The sequence below is a fragment of the Sorex araneus genome, chromosome X (assembly GCF_027595985.1).
Source record: "Sorex araneus isolate mSorAra2 chromosome X, mSorAra2.pri, whole genome shotgun sequence".
Taxonomy (NCBI): Eukaryota; Metazoa; Chordata; class Mammalia; order Eulipotyphla; family Soricidae; genus Sorex; species Sorex araneus.
In genome coordinates, this window is record NC_073313.1 from 14577919 (window position 1) to 14598283 (window position 20365).

The 20365-nt window shown below is 42.0% G+C and overlaps 1 protein-coding gene across 4 annotated transcripts in view; it reads left to right on the plus strand.

The window, feature by feature from the left end:
• Positions 1 to 20365, plus strand: part of GLRA2 (glycine receptor alpha 2) — a 212640-nt gene that overhangs the window by 148145 nt on the left and 44130 nt on the right. For all 4 annotated transcript variants that reach the window (XM_004612196.2, XM_055121710.1, XM_055121711.1 and 1 more), the window contains one exon: positions 17988 to 18137. In XM_004612196.2, the coding sequence (XP_004612253.1) occupies positions 17988 to 18137 (150 nt within the window). The remainder of the gene's footprint in view (positions 1 to 17987; positions 18138 to 20365) is intronic.

A 20365-nucleotide genomic window follows, 5' to 3' on the forward strand; every position in this document is an offset into this window, starting at 1 on the left:
TACCCATTCATTTACTAATTGCCCATGACTCTCTTCTTACAATGGCAGAGTTAAATAGTGGCAACAGAGATCCTACAAAGTACAAGGCCAGATTCCCCATCCCCCCACATCTATATATCTATTTAACTATATAGTCTAGTATTTTACAGAAAATAATAATACAAAACTGCTCTATGACCATAAAATTTAAACTACCATTCAAGGTCTAAATTATCTGACTTTTACCTTATATTTCAGAAAGAAAACCTGGATAATAAATACTCTAAGACATTCACAGTAAGGCTTTTTTTTCCCAGGGCTCACTTAAACTCTCATCTCAATTTCTTGTTCCGTTGTCTTGGTCCTAAAACAAATTAAGTATTTTTAGCAGCCAATCAATAAATCATCAGGGGCCATTTAAAAGGCTCTTACCACACACTGTTAAAACTAAGCCTACATTAGTCTATCATCATAATGCCATTAGCATTTTTAATTGATGTCCTGTCAACAGAAATAATTTGTACCTTCCTAATACCTGCATCATTATAAGCTCAAAATGACTCAGGAACCCTAACAAATTTCATGTCATGAAACAGATTCTTTATGTGAAGTTTTTACAAATAAGGTGTTCATGGTTTTTCCCTGAGCCTGGGGGAATGACTATATGCTGAGTAATTATGGAATGGTATTAAATAGGCCACATTAGTTTTAGTTATAGTTATACAATTCTAATTTCATAAGTTTAGAACTAGCTGTGCAGAGAAAAAAAAAAGGAAGTGTTGTTAAATTATGATATTAAAAGGTGGTGTTAAATGATGTGGGTAATAAAGCTTTCCAGACTATTTTTTCAACCTTGTCAAAACTTTATTCTTATCAATGAAGTGGAACCCCCCCCCCAGATAAAATGCTTTTATCAATAGGAAAGGAGTTTTCTAGAAGATGTGTAGTCAGTTTACCATGCTGGTTCTATATGAATGATATGACTGACATCTTTTCTGTGTCAGCCTTTCCTGATCTGATCTTAGGGCCTTTGTTTCAGTCAACTGCAAAACTGCTAACAAATATTCAGATGCAGTAATTTCTTTGAGGGGCTGGTGTCAAGAAGGATGAGGAAGTACATAGAGAGTATCAACATGCAAGTTGGAAAACCAAGGAAAAAGTCTGACTGAGACAAAGTTGCCATGGGGAGCAACTACTACTCAATACTCCTAGGATCTTCTGAAACACCATAAAGAATTCTCCCAGGACATGTCCCACCAAGTAACAGGAAACCTGGGGTCTTTCTTCACAAATACCCATCTTTCCATAGTTGAGGGCTGCTCCTGGAAATTTTCTAGCCTTCCCTAATGAAAGGTGAGAAAGTTACTAAAGTGCCAGAAAAATATTTTATGTAAATCAAAAAATGAGGTTCAAGAATTTGAGATAAGTTGCTGCCAGGGTATAGGAGATACTCACACCGCATTAGCACAGGGACTCAGCACATCTTCTCTTGTCTTAAGTATGTGAACATTTTTCATCAAGAGAATTTGTAAGTGAGGCCGTCGTCATTTTAAACAGGGTCTGCTTGGAACACAAGCAATTGAACATGTGAATTTTCTATTGTTTTGGGGCTACATTTGGTGGTACTTTGGGCTTACTCCTGACTCTGTGATTAGGGATCGCTCCTGATGGGGCTCATGGGACCAAATGGGATACCTGGGATCCAACCCAGGTTGGCTACATGCAAGGTAAGAGCCCTACCTGCTGTACTAGCTCTCCAACTCTTACTGAGTGCCATTGAAGGCAGCAAGAGGGCAGAAGAAAGGGCCAGAAGGCCCACTAACCACCTTGAGATCAGACATTATGTTATTCATTTGGTATCTTTGTTCACTGCCTTCCCTTTCCCCTGAGTCGCAGAATCAGAACAACAGAGAACTTAGAGATGATTCGTTCAATCATATATTCCCAAGTGTTGAAGTGTAGGTTAAGATGCGTACCCAGGCGCATATGCTGCCTGAGCCCATGTGCTGCTTGTGCCATGTGGCCGAGCACATGTGTCGCCCGCATCTCCCCCCTTGAGATGTGTACTTTCATGCTTTTGTGTCTAGTGCTAGGATGTGTGTAGAGCTCTCTCCATCTTTGGAGAAGCCCGCGTTCTCTCTTGAGCGCGTTATTCTTACTATTCTCTCTCCCACTTATCCCTTCCTCCCTCCCTCAGCAACTTCTGAATAAAATCTATTTACTTCACTAAAAAAAAAAAAAAAAAAAAAAAAAGATGCGTACCCAAAGAGAACATGTGTAGGATGACATTGCTTTGTCCTCTCTCCCCCTTGCCACGAGTAGCTTGTCCCGGTTTTTCCCAGTGTTTAGGCTTACCCCAGTCTCACCCATCAAGGTGTTCCCGAATCTCTCCCATCCCTTTTTTTTAGCTGTAATCACTTCTCTATGCTCTCTTCCCCAAAAAAAGTTAATCAGCTTCTCCCCCTAATCTGATTCCACTAATTTGTAAGGTCAGACCTTCCTAGGATACTGAATTTATATTATAAGTTAATATTGCCTTTCTCCTCCCCTTATGCCTTTTGAGTAATTCACTTTAAAGCAATGTCCTTTTTGTATAGACACAAGAAGACAATATTATGCTTTTGTAACTTGGGACTTAAATTGGCTTCGAATATTATTCATTCCCGGGCATCTGCTTTCTCCACTTAAGCCTCAGTTTCCCTCAGTTCCTAGCACCCCAAAAGCAGGGTCCTGACGAGGGACTGGATGGATCCAGGGCAAGCGGTGAGTTATGTGCTATCCTGGCATCGAGATGGGCCTGGCCAAAGTGCCTAATTCTTAACTATAAGTTAAAAGCTTGATCATAGACAAATGCTGTCATGATCCAAAAATAATGATGAGACTAGGACCCTGCTAGGGATAGGAAAGACTGATCCGGCCCGAGCACTGTAGTCTGAGATCGAGATGGCCCCTGGAGAGCAATTCTATAAGCTTTAATGCATTTCTTAGTGTCCATACAAAATGATTAATATTATGAATTCTTATATGTTTACTGGTTGAGGAGAGGAGAAACACACTTATGGGACTCCACCCTTGGGTGGATCCTTCTACTGAAAGAGTCAATCCTAGGAGAAGCATCCCCTGAGGGAAAGGAACATTACCCTATTGATTGTGACCACACCTATGTGTATGCCCCAAACCCCTCATGCTGGGGGGATTTAACTAGGCTGTAAGAGTGGGTTGGGGGGCCAGATTCACAGATCCAGAGAGAGAGCCAGAGCGGGGAGAGAAGCAGAGAGAGAGAGAGATAATGAAATAAACTGATTGAGCAACCAGTTTGGCCTTCTTCCTTCCGTCGCCTGCCCTTGACCGACAGCACACACAGCGGTTCCAGGGCACCGAACGTGGGCGGTGAGACAGAGCCACCCGGAGAGCTCGCAAGTGCGTGCGCCCCTCGGCGTGCTTTAGTTTTTTACAAACATGGGCTTCTCCAGAGCCTAGAGAGCTCAAAGGAGCATTTTACAGATGGCTATTAAATGACGCTGGTGGACCTCCAGGGCAATTTATGTGAAGTGAAGTGGAGAGAGACGTCCACCTCTGCCACCCTGGGACCAGCTGGGAAGGCTAGGACTGATAAAGTCTGCGATGAGCCCCTACACAGTGTGGACCTTGGGTCTCGCAAGTCCAACTAGGTAGTCGTCAAACGCCATGTGATGTCCACTTGTTCTGCCCGGCACGCGAGTTGATCCCCACCACCTAGTTTCACGGAGAGCCATGGACTCAGGCTGGGACAAGGAATTGCTTTTTGCAGGAAATGAAAGTCAGGCCTAGGCCTTACCCAGGAGACAAGCAGGGAAGTAAAAAAGATTTTATTTGGAGGGTTTTTTTTGAGGAAAAGAAAAGAGGGAGGGGGAGAGAGGAGAGACAGAGAGAGACAGAGAAACACACCCAAGAGAGAACAAGGGCTGAGGCAGAGAGCCCCTCATACACATATCCCGGCATTAGAGTATGAAAAAATCAAAGTACACATCTCAAGAGGAGAGATGCGGGTGACACATGTGCTAGGGCACCACCTGCACCTTGACACATGGACCAAAGTAGCACATGGGATTGGGCAGCCTAATTGTGACTTCCTTTGTTCAAGTTGGCTTTTATAGGGTTTTTCCCAGCTTGCCCCAGGTGGGGCTTTCTACCTGGATAAGAGTGTGTTGCTAGGGTAGTTGCCAAGTGGGTGAATTGGAATAAACTGATGGTCTTCTTTGACATTCCTTTACTTGATTGACTTTATTCCTGCTGGAGCTCCTCATGGAGGGGGGATCCAGCCTTCTCTGGTCTGTGCTGGCACCAAATAAAGGTTTTATCAGGCCTTAGTTCCTGTGTCCACAAGGTGGGTCCTGACAGCCTTAAGGCTAGTCGGTCATTCACTGTTTCACTGTCATCCCATTGTTCATCGATTTACTCGAGCAGGCGCCAGTATCATCTCCATTTGCCCCAGCCCCGAGATTTTAGTAGCCTCTCCTTACTCATTTTCCCAGCGATTGGAGGCTCTTTCAGGGTCAGTGGAATGAGACTTGTTATTGTAACTGTGTTTTGCATATCAAATATGCCACAGGGAGCTTGCCAGGCTCTTCTGCGTGGGCAGGACACTCTCAGTAACTTGCCGGGCTCTCTGAGAGGTATATATATATATATATATATATATATATATATATATATATATATATATATATATTTCTCTTTATGATGATGTGAAGTGGCTGCACAGTCCAGGAATATGTTCACTCATAGGGTGAGGCTCAGCCCGAGCATGTGGAAAGCAGCCTGGAGCGTGGTGGCAGTGGGATAGTGGAGGCTGGCTGCCCGGACTGGGTCTCTTGGGGCGAGGAGGGCCGTCACCCGCCCCCACTCTGGGGCACCCCTGGCGCGGAGTCTGGTGGCATGGTTATGGGGGCCTCATTTTATGCTCCCTTACCCTAGAAGCAGCCATGAAAAAAAAAAAAAAGTTGGTCATTGCTTCCCAGGAGTTCCATTGTCATGGAGGACCTTCCCAATCTACCTGGCTGCCTCATCTTCGATACCTGCCTTTGTCCCAAAATCTTTCAAAAGCGGAAGTTAATGGGAATTTTACTGAGGAAAAGCACCAAATTCCTGATAGTCCATTCCCGGTTCCTGTCTCAGCCTTCATCTATGCTTCCTTGTTTGCTCTCCTCTTAGGCATCCATCAGCGCTGGCCTGGAACTCGGCATCTCAATGCCTTCCAAAGGCCACTGTGCCTTCAGGTTGGTTCAGGTTTCAGATATTGTTTACCCCAATGTACATTACTGGTCCCCTAGCTTCCTGCTTGCAACACAATAATGAACCCAAGGCCCAGAAAAGTGAACCAATGTAACCCATTTTGTCAAGTCACCGGGTAGCAAGCCAATGTTTGCCCTGAGTTCTCTCCAGCACAGCCCCTGCTGCTGTTTCTTAGTTTATAGACTTCTTCCACATTGATTTCCACCCAGGGTGTGAGATTGATCTCCAACTCTCTGGAGCTAGGCACATCCAAATGATGTATCAGAAGCACAAGCAACTCAAGGAGCCCAACCCAAATCTTTCCACATTTAGAATTCATCTTTTTTAGCAATCTGTCACTGCCATATTTAAATAATATCCCTTGATGGCAAGACCATTTTTTTTAATTTCTTCAAGAGCTTGCACATCTATTTGTGCCATTTTGCTCAAGAAGCAGTAGGATTTCTTTTTAATTACTAACAGGCTCCTGCAGGCTAGTATCTATAGCAAACAAGCGGCTAATTACTAGTGGGTGAGTTGTGTTTCTGGGTTTTCTTGGTCCTGATAAAGGCAAGGAGCTGATTTGCATCAAAATGCAGCTAAGTTACAGGAAATGGACCCAGTGGAGGCCAGAGCTTTGGTAATTTACAATAACAAAAAGTGAGATCACCAGCGCAGCCAGAGGCTTTTGTACTACATTAATTCCCAACTTCTGATTGACCTGTAGCTCTGTTTTTTTTTCTTTCCTTCTCCCTGGGACCTAGAGTAAGAAGGAGTCTGCAATTTTTTTTTTAAATTTCAGTTTCACTTTGCCTGGTATGAAACAGTGGGTAGCAGCTTCATGTCAAGAGCTGAAGGTGAGCACATGCCAGGCATAAGCGCTCAGGGTCTCATCAAGGATGAAAGCTGTCAAGGTGGCCCCCATGCAGACACCCTCTCAGAGCAGCAGCCTCCTTGTGAGTGCTCATTAAAGTACGGAGCTGATGCTACACCCGGCCACAGGCTGGATCACGGGTAGTAGCGTTACTTGGCTACCACGGACAGAGCCATTCGATCGAAATTCCTATTTCACACTATGTTTTCAGCTGTGAGATACTCTTTGGATCTCTGCTAAGGAAACACCCACCCTCCTCGACAGGAATTAGCCTCTCTGGGCTCAGAGGATTGAGGTGCTCATGTGGGGAGCCCGGTACCTGTAGAAGCCTCATTGTACCTGGAGTCCTGGCAAGATTCTAGGTGTCCATGGAGTCAGAGCAATAGTACAGGGGGTAAGGCGCTTGCCTTGCAAACCACCAACCAGGTTCAATCCCCAGTCTCCCCTATGGTCCCTTGAGTACTGTCAGGAGTGATCCTGAGCACAGAGCCAGGAGTAACCCTGAGTATGACCCAAAACTTAAACAAGCAAACAAAAAAAATAATTCTAGGTGTCCTTGAGGAAAAGGATTCTCTAAAACTGCAAAAGGAAGTGGACTTCTAAGACTGCCACCGTCTCATAGCTCCGTGGTAGACATTCCTCAAGTGTCTTACCCATCGGTCTTTGCAGAAGTTGGCTTGATGTTGTGTACACCGCTATCATGATGGTTTTGATTGTTGTGGAGGAGAAGAGCCTGCATATATACTGTTCCCACCACCACCAGCACCACTGCCCCCACACTGTTCTGAGTTTCAGAAGTGCTGGGGGATGATTAATAGGTTTGCCTCCCAGGCCCTCCTGGACCTGGCCTCCTCCCTCTATCCCCAACTAGGGAGCACAGCTTGACGTGGAAATCCTAAACCAACATATTCCCTCTCCAGTTAGGCCCCCTCTGTGGGGAGCACAGGGCAAAGAGCAGATCAAACCCTTCATGGTTATAACAGCCACCCCCCATCCTGGCTTTTGCTCAGCCTTAGTACAAAGAATAAGACTAGAGTCTTTTATGCACCTTCCCTCTTCTTCTTCACTCAAAGGGATGAAATTTCAACTTGGGGTTGACAGGCAGTAAACGAGACGAGACGAGACGAGGTGCAGCCCGGCATGCTGAGTGTGAAAGCAAATTAAATCCAGTGTGCAATTTGCACTTCTTGGCACCTTCCTTTTCCTAGAATATCCATGACTGCAAGGCACGACCAGCTACACAGCTGCTTCTTCCTCACCCTCCTCACTACATGTACTTTCTCACCTCCTTTCACAGGAGATGTTGTCATCTGGTAAAGATACGGTCTGTGAGTAATTCTCCTGACTCACTCCCCAGAGAGGGAGGTTCCCAAAGGGATCCGTGAACCAGAAAAGCACAGTTTGGACATCAGCCAGATTAGCTGTGAATAGCAACCGAAGCACTCTCACTGAGGGATCTTGGTGAAGTGACAGAGTAAACCATTTGCTTTTCTAATGGAGATATTTCAGAATCTTGCCCTTATCAGTTGTTTGTCGATGAAGAGATAATGGTTGATTTGGTTTCATTTTTCTAACAGCACATCTCAGCCCCAACCCCACTTATGTATTGTGTCGATACAATGAGGTTCCATGTTATGGGAACTTGGATTATGTGAACATGAAATAGGGCAATATGGAAATACTAATAACATCTTAGTGCTTGCTCTGAATGCGAAATACAACAAATTCAACTTCACATGCTTTCCTTTGGGAAACATTGTTTTAAATTATGCAAACCTTGAATTATACAATATCGTCAGGAGTTCAGCCCTGGCAAGCCATTGTGACCGAGGGTCGACAGTCTGCCAAATCCGATTAGAGTTTATATGAAATGTTTTATTCAGTCCTTCAATGACTCTAAGACATTGGGATACTTGGGCCTCTATTTCAATATGAGAAAAGAGATTTCAAACGATTCATTTCCCCAAGTTCATCGGTCAGTCAACTAGGATTCAAATCCTACCTGGTCTATCTCCAAAACTGTTGCTTTTTATTCCTTCCTATCTTCAGTCTCTCTTCATCTCTGTCTCAAATTTCTGTCTCTGTCACTCTCCAGCATATACACAGACCATAAAAATTATCTATCCAATGGAACATCATCACATCAAACCACCCAAACCTGTGCTTACTCTTCATCAACTCCTCAAAAGCCTATGTCTGTCTTTCCCAGACTGAAATGATTCCACTGTTTTTTTCCCTCCCTTCTTTTGGGTTGCTTTTCTTCTGTTGGACAATTTGCTCCTGACCTGTTCCTAATTCTAGCCCTTGTTGGAGAGGCAATATTCTGTACTTGTTCTTTGTCATTGAAAGTACTGTCACAGGAAGTAAGGTATAAGAAGAATCAGTATTCCTGCCATCAGCTGAAAATGGTTGAGGCCAGTAACACGTACAAGGAAGAACACACCCCTCATCATGCTTCCTCCCCTTTCTCCAGATGCTGTTCTCTTCTTACCCTGGTTTTGTCACTCAGGGTCCTTATTTTACAAAAGACTGAGATTGCAGCGGGAACAACAGCGGGAACAAGCAAGCATGCTTGGTTTACACCAGTAGACAGTTCTATCTTTCTCTCACTGCTCTACTCAAAACTCACATGGTCAGTGAGCTTTGATGAGCAGCTTTCTGACAACCACAATGCAGAGAAACTGAACTCGGTTTTGGAAATAATAGCCAAGTCAGCAGTCAACACATTAATGGGTCCCTAAAGATTGTTCAGGCCCTGTCCCCATTGAAATTTCTTGATCAAAAGACCATTGTAACAACTGGCTTCTGCAGACACAGGGCTTGAAGGCACTGCCACCCTATGGCTGTTCCTGCAAACAACACCTCCACACACTTGAACGTTTCCTCTGTCCTCTATCCAGGACCCAAATGGATTATTAGACATGGAGAGAAAGGGGATTGAGGTGGTAACACTGGGCTAGGCCAGGTAATCAGTGTTGCCACCATGCCTCCCTACCAAGGAAATATGATTTCCCTGGCACTCACCAGCTCTTGGATTAGGCAATAAAAATGGCAACTTGGTAGTAAAATTGATTTGAGTATATCTGCTGATATTTTTACTGTGACTAAATATACATAGGGATAAAGCATAAAATAAAAATCAGAACTCACATTTCTACCTTTGTTATTGTAGCTGTCTAAGATTTAGACTTCATTTAATAAACTTATCTTTCTCTCCCCCCCCAGTCCCCTAAACTTGGAATAGAAAGGACACTTGTATACTTCAATAACAGATAAATGAATTGGAGTTACAAAGGTCTGTGTTCCAGGTAACCATGAAATCTCAGACTACTGTAACCAACAGATATCTCTCATTTCAATAGCTGTATTAATCAGGGTTAATTACATTTTTTCTTCCAAATTAAATAAAACGAAACCGTACTCGACACAGTATAAAAACTTCCATTCTGGTTTAGCAAAAGTTCATGTGCATACTTTAGTAATAATTAAGCATTATGTGATCTGAGCTGCAACCATGGAACTTTCCAATGTTCTTGTCCGAGGTGGCACTCCGGGGTTGGGGCAGCAGGGTAGGAGGAAGGGGACATGGGAACACTGGTGGAAAGAAGTTGACACTGCTGGTGGGATTGGTTTTGAAATACTATATATATGCCTAAAATTCAGCTACCAATAACTTGTAAATCAAGGTTCTTTAATTAAATAAAGAATATTTTTAAAAAAGAATAAGCATTGACTCAAGTAGATGTGTGAAAGATTCATTCCACTTAGAGAAAAATATCTTAGTGTTTTAAGATTGATCCATGAATGCAATTTTGAGTCTTTTATATTTATAATAATAGCTTGTAGCCAGAGAGAGTAGCCATTTATGATTTGTATCCACTCCAGATAACTAACTCTATACATGTTTATAGCCAGTTCTTCTTGATTGTCTGCTGGAGCAATGCCGCACTTCGTGGACCAGCCTAGGGACTGGGAATGTGACTGTATTTTGTTGGCACATTTGTCACATGAGAGTGCCTTGTACATATCTTATGGAGAGGGATTTTAGACTATAAGAACAGTCAGGCAATTCTTGTACACTTAACAACTGGCTCCTGACAAAAAAATTGTCATCATTTCTCACTCTACGATAAAAATTATAGTGCTAAAGTAAAATTCATGACTTGATTTTCCATTTTAAAACATATTGGAGTATCCAATTAAGGAAAAGAATTGACTCAAGAAGATTTGTTCAGATTTTCCAAAATTTTCAATACAATGTTAATGTTAATGTTGCAAAGAACATTAACAAAAAAGTGTTTATAAGAATCATTCACTGTCTAACTAGTTGGCTCAGAAAGAATAGATAAACATTTAATCAACACCGCGTTTAAAACCACTCAACTGACTCTATATGTTTGATATCTACTAGTAATGGGATATGAAGTTATGGAAGCAAATTGAAGACAAATAAAGAGTAATCTCTATACCATCAACTACAAGCCTTTAAAATCTGAAGCTAGGGGCAAAAAAGATAGCACAATGGGCTGAGCACATGCATTTCAGGGGGTCTGATTTTGATATCTGGCACCACTTGGTACTCTGAGCACTGCTGAAAGTGACCCCTGAGCATAGAACCAGACATAACCCCAGACATTGCCAACAATGGCCCCCAAACAAACAAATCTGCCTAAGCTATGGCCAGATAAAGAGTTCAAGCAGTAGAGCATATGCCTAGCATGTGTCAAGTCCTAGGTTGATCCCTAGTTCTGCATGGCTACTGAATACCACTGCAGGTGGCCAGAATGAACAAAAGAAACCCTAGTTTTTACTTTTTGTTTATTTCTCCTTCTGGGGTAAAGTAGAATTGTTCAAAGAACACAATTCATATCAGGAAAGAGTGCCCCGAGAGTGAATAACTAGGATGGATGCATACTGTGTGAGATCTCCAATAGTAGAATCTGTGAAAGACAGTCACAGTAGTTCTTAAGCAGATGAGCTGCCAAATGAAATTGGTGATTTAAATTTCACCTCACAGAAGGAAGAAGGATAAAGTACCATAGGGGAGAAGTGAATACAGTTAGAAAGTTGTTATAATAAACAGGTGTTGACGGGAGTGGGAGTTCACTGGTTTATTTTTGTTTGGGGGCCATACTTGATTGTACTCTGGGGCAACTCCTGGCTCTGTGCTCAGGACAGGTGGCAATGCAGTGGTGGAAAGCAAACCAAAGTATACACAGCCCATTGAGCAACTTCTCGCTTCCAATAGTGACTTTAGAATGGAGACAAAAAGAGTTAAGCCCATGGGTGTTTGGCAGAATAAGACACTGAGCTATTGCAACAGATTGACTGCTAGGGATATTAGAAAATCCAGGTTGTTTGAAAATGTCATTCACTGATACTCAGGAAAAGAAAATGGGCTTCATGAGGACTTAGCCAATTCCTGCTATAAGAGATACACAAACACACACCCAAAAAGAAATAAGAAGAAAATTATAGGAGTAGGCAAATTCACGGAAGAAGTGAGAAGAGGGTAAAAAGTGAAGGAAAAAGAGTTCAAGGAGCATGAATACATGGAAGAAGCTCATCCAGCAAGAGGTTCAGAAAGGTTAGAAAGCCTGGGAGACAAGTAGTCCTGTGTAGAGTAACAAGTGGCCAAAGGAGAGAAAGTCAACTTCTTTTAGAAAAGGGGAAGCTTTGTCTTGCTAAGTTTATCTTTTGGAGACAAAGAGCAACTGAATAAGGAGCAAAAGCCTTGCAGGTCTGTACCCCACTTTAGAACCATCACTGGCTTATCAGGAATCCCAATCTGCTGCCTGGCATAAATGCCTTATGTTCCGCTGTGGTCCATCCCCCCTCAGACACTTCCAGAAACCCAGCATGTCCTGCTCTGCCCACCTTCCCTGAGGCCCTTCTCTTTCCCTCTTCATGGCTTGAGTTTTATAATTTCTTCCATCCCTCAATATCTGCACCTTCCTCAAGCCCTGAGTCAAATGCCACAGGAACCAGGAACAAAAGGCTTGGTTTTTTTAAAAAAAAATTCCCCATTAACAAACACCTCCCATACTCCACCAGCATTTTGGTGTTTTCCCTACTTTGGCATGGTAGAATAACTACTTTACAACAGTTATATGTTCCCCTGACTCTTACACTCAGCAGACCATGGACTTCTTAAGAGCAAAGTAGAATCACAGCAATGGAGAATCCCAGGACAAGCCAGACAAAACTAGTTTTGGTCAGGGGCTGGTGACTGGCTTCTGGCAAAGAGCCACATAGGATATTAGGCATTTAGAAGCACTCACTCTCTGTTGTAACTGCTCAACTGTGCCATTTCAGACCAAAGGCAGATGTAGAAAAGAAGTTAACGTGTCTGGCTGTGTTCCAATAAAACTTTATTTATAAAAACATGTGGTGGATGTTCCAGAGAGAGCGAGCTCAGTGGATTTAGCACTGCTTTGCATACGTGAATTCTGGATATGATCCCTGACACTGCATTGCCTCTTAAGCAGCATTGAACTGGGAGTAGCCCCTGAACAGTGAGTCAGGTGTGGCACAACCCTGACCCCCCCCCCAATAAAACACAAGGCACTGAAGAGATAGTTGAGTGGGTAAGGCACGTATTTTGCACATGTCTAAGCTGGGTTTGATCCCTTGCATCCCATATGGTTCCCTGAACACCTCCAGGAGTGATTCTTTTTTTTTTTTCTAGAAGTTTTTTTATTTTTTATTTTTTTCCACCCCCCCTCTAGAAGTTTTTTAATTTTTTTTTTATTTTTTTATTTATTTTAAACTTTTTATTAAATCACCATGTGGAAAGTTACAAAGTTCGCAGGTTTATATGTCAGTTATACAATATTCAAACACCCATCCCTTCACCAGTGCCCATATTCCACCACCAGAAACCCCAGTATACCCCCCGCCCCCACCCCCTACCCCCTACTGTATAACTAATGAATTTCACTTCATTTTTTCTTTACCTTGATTACATTCCATAATTCAACACAAAACTCACTATAGTTGTTAGAGTTTCCAAGCAAGAGAGACAGACCTAAGACAGACCTACTACATTTGATAATTAGTTTTTCATTGCTGGAAACGAAGAGATATGTAGCCCCACTGCTACAAGTACATAACTCTCTCTCTCTCTCTCTCTCTCTCTCTCTCTCTTTTCCCTTTTTCCTTTTCCCTTTTTTTTTTCCTTTTTCCCCCTCATCCTCCTTCCAGCGCCTCATAGTATGGTGTACGCCACGCTGCGTCGGCCAGCATGGGGCTTTTGCTTAGTTCACAGTCCAGAGAGCTGGCTGCTACATTAAAAACCTTCAAAATTTCAACAAAAACTTACTGTTATTATTTGGAGTTTCCCCCCCAAGTCAGACCTGTTCAAAAGGAACCATTTCACATTGCTGACAATTATAAATGTTAAGTCGCGCGGACGCTTCTGCGTCCGCGCGGTTTTGGATTTCTGTATAAAGTCCAGGGAAAATTCTGCCAGATGCTGGAACCCCAATTCCTAAAGCTGTCTCTGGTTCCCGCTCGTTCCACATCCACCGGCTCTGCAGAGACATGGGCACCCGGGCCGAAAACCCGGCCGGCCGGAGCGGAGCCCCGGCCCTGGCAGGGGCTGGCCCTGTATCCCGCGGCTGTTTCAAGTTCAAAGCACACATTTTTTTTTTCCTCGCGCCAAAAGTTCATACCTTCTCAATGGACCCACAAAATGTCGGACCTCCAGGAGTGATTCTTGAGTGCAGAGCCAAAAGTAAATCCTGAATACCACTGGATGTGCCCCGCTCCCTACCCCCCCACCCCAATACAACCCCCAAAATCATGTGGTGGGCCATATTTGATCCACAAGCATAATTTGCTCTCCCCTGGCCCACATAAATGAAACTCTCAGATCACAGGGTGATTTGGGTCCCAGGAAGTGTGATCTGGGAAATCCTGGAAAGAATTAATGTACATCTTAGTCATCCTTATACCTTCTGCTGCACTGCCCACCAGTACCTAGTAAAGAGCCTTCCGTGTACCACACTCTCAATCTTTATCTTTTTTAATTGAATGTGCCTTGAAAAATAGATACCAACTCAGTGAATTATAATAACATTTTGAGTGCTTAATTACCTTTGAAAACCACTTCTGCAAGATTGTAGTAAAGTAGTTCAGGAAGGGATCATGTAAGTCCAAGAATCATAAAAAGAATGCGACAAGGAATGATGGGAGCTGAAAACCATCCAAAGATTAGCAGCCGAAGAGAGAGAATCTGACATCAGAGCTGGGTAAAAGCAACAAAAAGGCATTTTGATCCTGAGAGACCAGCACCAAGGGACATCACATCATGTGTAATAGATGTCTCACAATGCCCTCTAAATCCTTGTGAATAATGCATTTAATACTAGCACTTCGATACTGGAAAGATGTTCGTGATTTGGAGGAAACTCAGAGACCAACCAAAATGATTAAGAGACTTAAAAGATTCATTTATGAGCAGCTACAAAAGAAGCCCCAAACGTGCCCAGCCTGCTGATGATCAGTAAAGAGACCAGGAAAAGGTTTACAAATTACTGAGTGCCATAAACATCGGGGAGGGGGCGGGAAATGATAGTCAGCTATATTGGACTTAGCTCTTGATCTGGACATATCTCAGGCATTGACAAATTCCTCTCATTATTGGGTCTTAAAACATTTACGGGCCTTCTGAATAATATATAACTAGGGATGTTATAATTGATAATGGCCTATGACTATAGGAGAATGAGGTTATTACAGGAGAGCAAATACAAATGATTACTTATTAAGGAAATATGCATTCCTGGGATATTAGGTTTGTTGAGAAAATTTAAGTGTGATAAGACTTCCATTCTAAGAAGTATCATCAGATGTATAAGATTGTTGAGAGTATAGAATTGATGAGATTACAGCAGAAAGATGAAAATAATTCCATATATTTTCTTCATCGTTATAGTCAATCACTCAATTATTGATCCATCCCACGAATCCAAAGCTAACTTATGGTTTGATTCATTCTGTGCTGGTGATACAAAGAGAAACACTATAAGAGATCTGGTGAACAAAACAAGACAGACATAAAATCGAAAAAAAACATTTTACAGTCCAGTGGGTGACACCAGGGAATCTGGTGTACTAAGAAGGAACACATATGTTCAATAGAGGGAAGGAACCGAAAGAAAGTCCCTAATCCAGATGAGAGAAGAAAGGTTAGGGAGGCTTCCCTGGAGAGCTGGTATCTGAGCCAAGATCTGAATATTCTAAGTCCAGTCACCATAAAGAATGGGAAAAAGTATCTCAGGTAAAAGAAACATATTCAAAGCACTAGGGATGACAGCATCCCAGGTCACTTTGTCATGACACCTGGGGGACTAGCAAGGTATTGACATAAAAATACTTTAAAAGATAATCTGTGGACTATATTAGGGTCACAGGTGATTTTTATTTCCCTTGTTGATTTTTCTGTCTCAAAATTTCTCCAGCTGAGGTACAACGGGTAGGGCATTTGTCCCATACACAGTTGACCTGTGTTCAATTCCTGCCACCCCATATGGTCCCCTGAACACTGCCAGGAGTAATTTCTGAGTGCAGAGTAAGGAGTAACCCCTGAAGCACCACCAGGTGTTGTCAAAACACCATTAACAAAAATCACATCCTTATATGGTCAAAACACCATTAACAAAAGTCACACCCTTATGTAGCCAACTGATTGCAAATATTCACATAGCACTTGTTCTATATCAGATGCTATTCTAAGTGTTTGCATATATTAAGTGATTTTATCCCCATAAAAATTCTATGAGATAGGTACTATTATTGACTATATTACACAGATGAAGGATGGAGGCAAAGAGATAAAATATCTTGGCAAATTTAGAGAGCTAGTAGTGAAGCTGCATTTCTTACTTAGGGCATCTTATTCGAGAATCTCTGCTTTTACACCCTCTGTGCTACTACCTTTCTAAGTCGATATGCAATTTTTTGTTTGTTTATTGTCATACATAGTGATAGTGGGGGCTTACTACTGGCTCTGTGCTGGGTGATTAATCATGGTTGTATCATTATGCGAGTATTGGAGATAATGATTTACAGGTTAAATGACATGGATGTGCTCACTATAAAGTTCAAAGGAAAGAAAATGCAAGACACAAACCACATAATCCTTGAGGTGGCTCATAATCCTAGTGTGTTTGTGTGTATTAGAGAGGAAAGCCACTGGTCAGACAGGGTTCTAATTCTAGTATTAGTTCTATCACCTAACTCTGTGGCCTTTAACAGTAATGTAGCCCTTCCTCACCCTATTTTCTTCATCAGAAATGGCAGCGATATAATTCTAATAATTAGAAAAGTAACATAAACAGAATGATTAAAATGCTACCTGTTAAGCATGCAGTGTTGGTTGTCAAAAAATAGAAAACCCTTTTAAAATTGAAGCTAGGTAGCATATATTTGATAAGTATCCCTTGGATTCTGAGATCCAATGTTACAATTTTATCCGGTCCCCTAACCATATACTCTAATAAATAATTTTACAGAGTGAGGTGAGGAACACTTTCCATTTAAAGTAAAAGGTGTTTGTTTCAGAATCTGCTTTTCCAAATTATCTTACTATAAATATTCAACCTAAATCCTTAAGGGTATTAAAAGTTTTCTTTTTAACTAAGTTCCTTCCCAAGAGTCACAGCCTGAAGTTTTATTTTGGTTGAATATATTTGAACTACAATTGCTTAGAACTGTTTAGAAACACGTTTTTGTGTCATTTAAAGATCAATGTAGGCAGAATCTACTGCCCCCGCGCCAGGCTGTCTTCACCAGGGCCCCCTCAGAGGGGGGCGGGTTGAGTTTCCCTCCCCGCCCCAAGCAGAGCCCCAGAAGCCGAAAACCTCCAGAACCCAGCTACATCTTTGTTCAAGGCCACCCTCCACATGCTCAGATGAGCCTCACCGATGAAGGAACAGTCAGAGGAACCCAGGTATGCAGGACTCATGGCTGAGATCTCCAAGCCCGTTCAGATTGGGACTGCGCCTCCTCCACCCAGATCCACAGTTTTCCAGTAACTTGGCAGTCACACCCACAAACTGCCCCCGGGGGTACGTAATCTCATCAACAGCCAAGATCCAGAGACTATAAAACAAAGCTCCCAGAAGAGAGTGACACACTTTTTCCTGGAGCACACAGCCACACTCGCAGCTGTGCAACCTCTTATACTCTAACTCACTGATGTACCTAAAGCAGCACACATGTCACATGTGTTTGATTTTAACATACTTGCTTGTATTCTCTTATATACGGGCTTAAAAGGCCCCAGAATGAAATCTACAACCTTTACACACTTCTTTCTTATTGTGGTAGGAAGATGCTTGCTGGTTGGATGGGTGTTCGAATTATTATATGTAATGAACTATTGTGAACTGCTTTATGAAAATAAAATTTATAAAAATCGCAAAAAAGATCAATGTATTGATGGTTATTACCAGTTGGTTTTCAAAGGGGTCAATGCCATGCATCATTTATTTCCTACCCAAAATGTGGACTTACCTGAACTATACAGTTTTTAAATGTTAAGAAAAAAACAGAAGGAGATAAAAGGGTTTGAGAAGAGTGTCCACTACATTTCACCTCAAAGTTTTGTCATTTCTTTCTTTAGAGCTGGTTTGAGGGGTGAGGCTACTTCACCAGCTGGGTGATGTTTGAGGAGTTGAAACAAGGTCATGAGGCGTATATATTATATATAAAATGCTCCAGAATCATCAAAGTGGTATTGCTTATTGCTTGAGCACTTTCCTAAGGAAGATCCAGAAAAATGCTTGAGATCATTCTATTCTGCTGCTCACACTGTGAGTGTAGGAACATGGTTCTCTTGGAAAGATTTTTATTCATTCACTTCTCTCTCTCTCAGGTCTCCTACGTAAAGGCTATTGATATTTGGATGGCAGTGTGCCTTCTGTTTGTGTTTGCTGCCTTGCTGGAATATGCCGCCGTGAACTTTGTCTCCCGACAACATAAGGAATTCCTACGACTCCGAAAAAAACAGAAGAGGGAGAATAAGGTATGACTGACTGTCAGTGTGACCAGTCGGTAGAGCTTGAGGTGGTTCATTGGGAAATGGCATTCAGAAAGCAGAATACAGAGTGAGCCAGAAGCTCAGGAGCATCTTGGTACTTACTGATCCTGCTACACTAAGTTACCATTCAGCTCAGAGCTGAGTTGTCTCATTTAGCAAATGCATAGGTTACACAGGAAACTGGGAGTTTCAGAAAATATTCAACAATATTTGCCATATGTCCCAAATATTACATTAGACATACTTAAATATCGACAAATTATCTGTTGAGTATCTGATGCTCAAACATAGCTGAGAGCGCTATATTTTACCTGGCTAATGAGGGTGGGGGGGATTTATACTCACTGGGACAAAAGTACTTAAAATTCTATTGTTTGGAACTGTGATAATTTGGGTGCCTCCGTGGCTTTGTATGTCATGGAACTAACTTGTTTACTTTGCCTATCAATTGCTCCAAATTCCTGTAAATAAGATTCCTACCTATGATGGCTAAAACATTCCCACACATGTTCCTACTCATTCCTACCCATGTTGGCTAAAACTTGATAAATCAAATCAGGCTGTCTTCACAGTCTTGACATTTTTGTTTGCTTTGAGGCCTCATTTGGTGGTGCTCAGGGTTTACTCCTGGCTCTATACTCAGAAACCAGTTCTGGTGGAGCTCAGAGTTGCTGGGTACCAAACCTGGGTAAGCCGCATGCAAGGCAAATGCACTATACTATCTCTCTGACCCTGACTTGACTTTTTAATGCAAAAGTTCAAACTGTAATCATGGGAGACTTGAGGTTTGAAATACATGACTTAAAATCTTCAGATAGGGGTTCCCAATTTTGCTGGCATATCAGTATTCCCTGGAGACCTGAAACCTTGACCACATTTGCTATCAATAAAATCCCAGTCTCAGGATGGGGCCTGAGTGTCAGTACTTCTGAACTTGCCCAAGTAATTACAAAGCTGACAGATTGGAGAAGTGCTCCTGTTTCTGAATTCACTCTGATCTCGGACAAAAGAAGGCTTGCACTTCTTTTCAGATTCACACCCTGGGGAAGAAATGTGTGTCTTATTACTGTGAATGCCTGAACCTGTACCAAATTCACTAGAGAATTGAAGTTAAGATTTTATGGACAAGAGAGATGAGAGATATTGTTTTGAATTTGTTCCCCGAACAGTGACAAGTTAAGTTAGCTGGTAAAGCCATAGTTAAATATTACTGTGTTGAAATAAATGTTCTGTTATTAAAACTTATGCTTCCATAGGTCTTAACATAGAAGTGACTCGGGATTTAGATGTTATTTTGAGGTTTTATGTACAGAAGCTCACCAGGTCCTGATATATTTACCAGGATGGTTCCTGCACAGACTCTGGGCTCTACCTTGCTGGTTTCCCCTTCTTTCTTCCTTGAAAAGCTCTGTGGAGGATTCTTATGCTGTATCTTTCTCGTCATAAGAATCACCTGGAGGGTCAGAGCGATAGTACAGTGGTTTAGGCACTTTTTTTTTTGCATTCAGTGACCTAGATTCGATCCCCGGTACCCCATATGGTCCCTTGAACACCACCAGAAGTAATCCATGGGTAAAGAGCCAGGAGTAAGCCCTGAGTATGATTGGGTGTGGCCCCAAAGTAAAACAAAATAAAAGAATCATTGGGAATGCTTTTAAAAAGTGAATTTTTATGCTCTACCTCAAACTTTATGGCTTAGTCTGCAAGGGGAGTCACTGAGAATAAGTACTTTTTATGAGTCCCAGTTGAGTTTCATTATAACAAGGTAAGTTTGGTGGAACTTGGGCCAAATTAGAGAAAATCATAAAGAATGATAAGACAGAAATAGGAATTGAGATTTGAGGGACTGGTCAGCTCAGTCATATAGGACTTTGTAGTTGACTGTGAAAAAATGGAGTTTTATTCTGATTAGAATCTACTGTTTAGTTTCAGCATAGCAAATATCGGGCTGCCAACTGAATGGTCTGTGGGGTCAAAAGTAACAGCATCAGGTTAGATGATTTCTATTGTCAAAATAGAGGCAAGATATGTTGATGATTTCAAGTATGATATTAGTATAGGAATGGTGAAAGTGGTCATATTCAGGACTGATCCATTTCACTTACAAGCATTATTTGCTTCCTAATATGTGTCTGTCGTTGTACATATCCTTATAACACACTGAACAGAACAAAATGTAATCCCTTGATGAAAGTTATATTCCAGTGGTTATG